The sequence below is a fragment of the Coccinella septempunctata genome, chromosome 2 (genome assembly GCF_907165205.1).
Source record: "Coccinella septempunctata chromosome 2, icCocSept1.1, whole genome shotgun sequence".
In the NCBI taxonomy this organism is placed as follows: domain Eukaryota; kingdom Metazoa; phylum Arthropoda; class Insecta; order Coleoptera; family Coccinellidae; genus Coccinella; species Coccinella septempunctata.
The window spans coordinates 10,864,591-10,871,714 of record NC_058190.1 but is presented as its reverse complement, the minus strand read 5'-3'; the positions used below and the strand labels follow the sequence as shown (position 1 = coordinate 10,871,714).

General features: G+C 32.9%; 1 protein-coding gene across 1 annotated transcript; it reads right to left on the bottom strand.

The window, feature by feature from the left end:
• Positions 1-5,135: 5,135 nt before the first annotated feature.
• Positions 5,136-6,669, bottom strand: LOC123306966. The gene is made up of 5 exons (XM_044889167.1): positions 5,964-6,669; positions 5,780-5,875; positions 5,418-5,712; positions 5,266-5,319; positions 5,136-5,212 (listed from the first exon to the last, which is right to left on the bottom strand). The coding sequence occupies exons 1-5, from the start codon at positions 6,222-6,224 to the stop codon at positions 5,136-5,138; spliced, it is 783 nt and encodes a 260-aa protein (XP_044745102.1). The 5' UTR covers positions 6,225-6,669.
• Positions 6,670-7,124: the final 455 nt, after the last annotated feature.

The following is a 7,124-nucleotide window of genomic DNA, read 5'->3' as shown; positions in this document are numbered from 1 at the left end:
TTGACAACAGAAAACCAGTTTTCAACAGGAGCATTACCATGTCTCTTGCCAGATATAATGCTCGTCCATAAGGGTAGAAACGGTATATACTTCCTCAAAACATTCAGTATATATTCTTTGTTATAGTACTTGTTGTTTCCAGATTGCTTTTGATTTGTTATTCCACTCTTTATCGCATTGTATTTCGTTTCGAACGATCTATAAAATGGACTTGTTTTGTATAGAGGATCTCTTGCTTTGGGTTCTGCTGGGGGTTCTATATATTTGAATTCCTTTTCGAATTCTTCGCTATTGCAGAAAATGTTGAGAAGATCCTCCATTGCTATTTTGACTTCTGAATTATAATTTCGAGACCACAATATTATGACGAGATTCTCAAACCATTTCACCAAGGACGATAATGTTGTTAAATTGAATACTGCTGCCATTATTTCATTGATTTGACTCATAACATATCGATCAAAATTCGACCTTTTCAAATCTTCGACGATGATTTTGAAAAAATGGGTACAGCAAATAAAAACCGGAGTAATATGTTGAGAATTATTTGAATTACGGTTGGTTTCTGAAGAAACAAGTCCGAATGTGTATTCCAAATATTCTTCCACGTACATTTTATTGAAAAAATAAATAATAAATAAATGTTCATTACGAAGATAAAATCGATCACTCCAGTGGAAATAGGCACTTTTTATCATACTTTTCAGAAAAATATTTGAATTTTGAGAGCCAAACTCCAATAGAAACGGCATCGTGTCTACAGCTTATCAATTCTGTGATTGGGACAATCCTTTCATTGAATCCGATATGTACGACACCGGCATAATAAAAAACCCCTTTATCCACAAATTGTGGTTTCCTTACCACATTATCGGTGGCATCTAAGTGTAAGATGGGTCGAATGCCGTCTTAAGCACATTTGGAAACAATTTCTAGTTGCTGCTTACTGAACATATATACAAGAAAGGGTTGTCCCACCTCTTTGATATAAGCTGTATTAATTCGTTGCATCAATAATAAATAAATCAATGAGGTCATCTTTATGTATATCATTTCTCCCTAATTGTTGGGACCTGACTTTGCGGATGACAGCGTCCGATTTTATATTTTGTAAATTTCCCTCTGAAAGAATTTTTGGGGCCGATTGAAGAACAGTAGTAGTTGTTCTATATCGAGAAGGTTTGACATTTTTCAATTTGCCCATAACTATTTTTCTCTCGATTACTTTCAAATATCTGGTAACCGTTTCTTTATGATTGTAATTCAATGATGAACTCAAAAGCGTTACCTTATGATCGCATTTGAAATGTATGTTTTCTATTATATAAATGAATTTTTCTCAACTATGTTTACAGTAGGCGTATATTTTGTATGTATCCTTTAATTTCAAATATCTCTTAGATTTTACATTAATGACGCATACATTATTCACCTCTAGAAATGTTTTCTTTGTTAACAAAAGTATGTTATTATCACAGAGTTCTCCGTTACGTGAAATATCATCCATTTCAACTGATGCAACAATAAAGGAGCCTTCCACGATTATGCAGTCTTTATACGATGTTGTTGGCAAATTATCCGTTTTGATATTTTTGGAATTCTCAGGTAAAATGTGATCATTTTTTGTATGTGTTTGGCTCAAGCATAATAAAGACTTGGAAATATATTCGTTATAAGTTGAAATATGTTCGATTGATGTCATAGAAGAGATATGTTCTGCGTGTTTTTTTGCTTCCAAAACGTCATTTTCATTGCAATCGAACTCTGTTTTCTGAATAGGTGATAGTTTTGGCGGACTTTCCGTAGGATTAGTAGCGCTTAATGAACTTGGGTTATCAGAAGAACTGTCGGATGGTCTGATTTGAAGAACAGAATCTTTTATGGGACTTATTACTAATTTTGGTGTGGAAGCTATCTTGCTTTGGCGCGAGTTATTACAAGTTTTTATCACAATATTTTGCGACACTAAAATGGAAGGTTTTTGAAGATACAATGAGAAAGATCTTGTGTTTCTCCAAGTAAATGTAACGATAGCTTTACAGTTTGACTGTTTTCTATCTCCGAACAATGTAGAAGAACAATGTTGTATTATTTCGCTCGAAGCGGTTAGTTGTTTCAAATCTTCAAAAGAATAATTCGGATAATTTACCCTAAAAAACAAGTCTAGCTTCTTCTCATATGAGAAGGTTTACCAGATATCATATTTGAATCAATTAAGAAAATATATCTGATTGGAGTGATAGGTAGGTAGGTACTTCCAATAAAACGTTTTTATTTCACTATGTATAAATAAATATCTATGAATAGTTATATGAACATATATAAAGAACAAAAAGAAAAAATTATAAGACACGAATTTCCACGAGAATTTCCAGTTCAAGATTCTTGAAGATCCTGTAGCAACTATCTATTCAAGAGAGGTGCCCTTACATTAGTTTCTGTTGAAAAGAGAAAATTTTTGTAGTTTCTTGTATCTACGCGATTGACAATGGAATAAGCCAGATGTACTTTGATGGATGGACTCAAAAAAAAAAAATAGTAAAGGACTCGCACTGTACATCTAAGTTAGCACAGCGTCGAATACTATTCTCAATAAAATCAGATCATTATCTCAAAACTGAATTAAAATCTTGACAGCAAATTATGGAATCAGGTACCGAAAAACAGAAATTATTATAACAACAAATTTTGCCCACGTTATCTCTACAAGGCGTGTTCCACCGTTTGATAATAATACTTTGATTATGCATTAAAAAATATTAAAAAATCCTTACAAAACTTATATGAAATTCAACTTACTTCAACAACCCGGCATTTCAGTCTCGAGCTCACACGTTCACAAATCCGTAAACTGTGTCGCTGATAAAATCCAGCGGGTAGAGGGTTCAATTCCATAGTAGATAGTTTCACAAGAGGTAATGAAAAGTCTTACAAATAATAGATTTCAATTTTTCGCGGAATCTAACACTTCATGTATGCCAAGGAAAGCATTACCATATTTATGTATAAAAATCGAACAATATATTAGGCCTTAACAGAAAAACACACAAAAGTGAAACTGTTTGAAGTCAGTCCAGGAGATTCGGTTTATCTGATAAGAAGATCTGCCAGCTCAAAAAAAAAAAAATAAAGATCTTCCACTTTCGTTCGGTGGCAAGAACAATGATCACAAAATAATATGTCTTTGCGTAGGGATGTATTTACCCCATCAAGAAATTTCTTCAAATCGTCTTGTGACGTGTAATTTCGGGATGGTTCGTATAATGTTTTTTATGCGTGGTGTGATTTTCTGGTACGAAATTTTGGTAGTTCCGTTTCAAAACGGCCCTAATGCCTGTAATGGATTGTCGGGACATATCAGAGCTGTGCCAAAGCATTGTGCTTAGTGCTTGTGAAAGCACTTGAAGCCTCTTTGTGCTCCCGAGCACTTTTTAAAACCAGTCCTTAGTGCTTAGTAATTCGAGTACTTCATCGAAAGGCTTAGTGCTTAGTAATCCTTAAAGAGCTCGGGATTATTTCTGGGGATTACTAAGCACTAAGCCCTTCGGAAATCTTGTCGAAACACGAATAAGCGATCGACACATTCTCACTTTATGAGCATGCAGTGTACCACAGATAGGGGGTTAGACTATTTGATGAAGAATAAGTGATAAAAATTAATTACGTTCATTGAAAAGGAAAATAGACTTACACCCAGTTGCAGGAACGTTCATTATACTGTAATGGTCTCTTTAAAATTTTAATTCTTTATTAAACGGGGTTTTCTGTTGCAAGGAAACAGATTTAATGAAAACATTAGTTGTTCGTTTAATTTAAAGTACACCAATCATCATCACGTTATTATCGATATTTCCTGTTGCAGGAAACAGTTTTTGCTTCAAATGAAGTATTATATTATATTTATGGTTAAAAATTTAATGATCCAGTTTCGTCCCATCAAATATTCATTTAATTGACGCAAGTCATAATTCAGACGTTTTTTGGAGTGAAAATTGTTGGAAATCACTTTTATTCGCTACATATTATGTCCAGTTTGTCGAGCATATCCAGTCTCTCATCTCTATCCGATGGAGAAACGACTACTTCCCGAAATATCCCGGACAGAAAGGACCTATGGAACAGATATGATGACAACGAGTTTAGATCCAGATTCAGGTTCAATAAACCATGTATTCTGCATTTGCTGAGTAAAATTGAACATCTGATTGAACCTGAAACAAGGCGTTCTAAAGCAATTGATGCGAGAACTCAACTGCTTATAGTGCTGAGATACTATGCAACAGGCTCTTTTCGTTCAATTTTGTTTTTCTTCCTTTTCGTTATTAGCAATTTAGCTTGGTTTCTTTCATTATGCTAGGTTAAGTTATTTTCTGTAACTGGGTATTTACCTGTTGAAATAAATAACTTATTATTATTATTAAAAAACCCTTTATGGAACAAAATTTTCTTCTAACATATGAACAAAGCATTTCGTTGGTTTCCACTCTGTATATTGGTAATAGGTTGAAATAAAGCAATTTTTCTTCAAGGGATAACTTTTATTACACATCAGTCTCAAGAATTATTCACAATTACTGTTAGTACACTGTCAAACCTTACTAAAACTACCGATGAAACCTGTAATGTTTTGATTGAAAAAAATGTTTGGAAAAGGAAACGAAGGAAATTATCGATATAAAAAATGTTCATCAGTCCAGGATATATGGGACCCGGTTAGGTTAGGTGAGGTTAGTAAATGTTACCACCAACTTCCACTGAAAAACAAATGGAAATTATTTTTATAAAAATATTGATGAGAGCATATTTTCAGCAACGTTAGTTGGATCTTACCACTCATTTATATTTCATATTATGTTGTTTTTGCATTAATTCTACTTCAAAATCAATTTTTTTTTAACATTGTGTGCTCTTGTTGCCGCAGCCGTATATCTTGCAATATTTTTCGTTTCTGGAGATATGCATTTTGGCACTTCCGCTTAAAATATAATTGTTTGTAATTATTATAACAAGTTCCTTTTTGGTTTTCTTCTTCTTAGGTTTTCGGGATCGGGATGAAACTGGAAAATGAAATATGCAAATAACCGCCAATAATATTTTTGAAAGGGATTATCATTTAATAACAGATATCGTAGCAATCAATCACCATTTTCCTTTTTTGTTTCAATATTTCTGGGCAAGTTCATATCATAGTCTGCTACTGTCTCCATGTCACCTAGAAATAACAAGCCATATCAGTATAGGTTGATAAAATAAATCTAACTGAACCTCTCATATTTCCTTCACTTTCAAGTTGTTCTCCAACTTCATTTCCATTTGAACCTACACAAGATAAAAATAGTATTATGTGTGATAATTTATAATTATTATCTATGAGGACTCTTTCTTTGGAAGTAAATTATAATGGTACATATACATACAAAACGACTTGTTTACCTGTTCCTTGATATTCATCTGCTGGTACCAAAACATTAGGTTCATCCAAGTCGATGAATATGTCCCCAGAATGATCTGTAGGAATTCATGAGAGAGTTTCAATATCTGAACAAAGAACTTGAAATATTTTATTGATTCATCACCTTTGAAGTAAAAAGCAGCACTATCACTGCTATTCGGCAGAGGTGTTACTTGATCCTTCAAAATAGCCAGAACTTTCTGGTCATGCTCTGTTATAGTGGGACACCAATTACCACCGCCAGTTTTACTCCACTGACCCTGAATAAAATAAGATCAATATTCTGTAACAATAATTAACATCAAATTCTGATTGAGTTAAACTAACCTTATCAGTTTTTTCGTGTTCTAGAGCTGTTCTCAATTCATCTCCTGTTACATTTTGTAACGACAGCTCAGCCTGGTGTTTCATGAATTCTTTTTTCTGAAAACATCAACATTATATATATTTTTGTGTTGTCGAGATTATTTATTTTAGTTTTTATTATTATGTATTTGATAATTAGCCTTACATTATATTCTGCCAAGGATTTTCTTGCTTTCTGCTTCTTATTGTCGTAAAAGGTTTTCAAATTTTCCACTGTTCGGACCCCACTCGTGGCGACAGCATTATATGCAGTACAAATCTTCTGCCACGCTTCTTTTCTGCGGGCTAAAAAAATAGTTCCTGTCCTTTTATCCTCTATACTGGACTGATACCTATGAAGTAAAATATACTGTACATTAAAGTAATAAATAAAAATTAATTCTTCCCTGAATCTATACTGAAACATGATAACATCAATGAATGGAATTATAATGAATTGAATTATATTATGATATGATACTTACTGTTGAAAGAGATCTAATAGTTTAGTCGTTTCTTCGGCGGTGTAGTTGCAACCCCTTTTTCTTTTTGTAGCAATCATTTTATATAAATTCCGTCAAACAACACCGTCAACACAACTGACACTAAAAATAATTTAGGTTCATAGCATAGATATAATTTTTGCATTTTCCACGGTTTCATTAGTTACACTATGGTTTGTACACTAGAAATGCCATTTCTCGGGAGAAATGTCATAATTCTTTTAATGAATTCATTACCGAAACATTAACTATTGGAACGAAAATTATTGAAAAATCAAGTTCTTGCAACAGGCATTGAAATAATGAAAACATCAAATTTAAGGCACTATTAATTAATGCTGATTTAATGGACTCCTTCTTGCAACTGGGTGTTAGGTAAGGGTCCATTTTGCCTTTTCTTATATGATCTCATTAGAGTTCAAGGCATCTGAATTTTTTCTGATATTTTAAAATACCGACAAAAATGAATTGAAACAAAATATTTTACTAGTTGTAAAGAACCGACTTATGTATGCAGCCGTTTGGCAGATGACACCCAAATTCTGCAAAATCAAATCAAAATGAGCGGATGTCATGTTTTTTAATTGATTAGAATTGAATTCGATGTTTCGATAAACTATTTTGATTTTTCGTGAATTTTTTGTGGATTCTCAACAATACCAACAAACAATTAAATAACAGACTAATCAAGCAGTTCAAAATTGCTCTTCTCTCCGAGTTCAAAATTCTACCTTGATGATTTACTTGATGACCCAGTCTCAAATATATACTTTATAAGAAATATGGGTTTTAATTTGAAAATATTGAGTTTCGATCAATTCGCT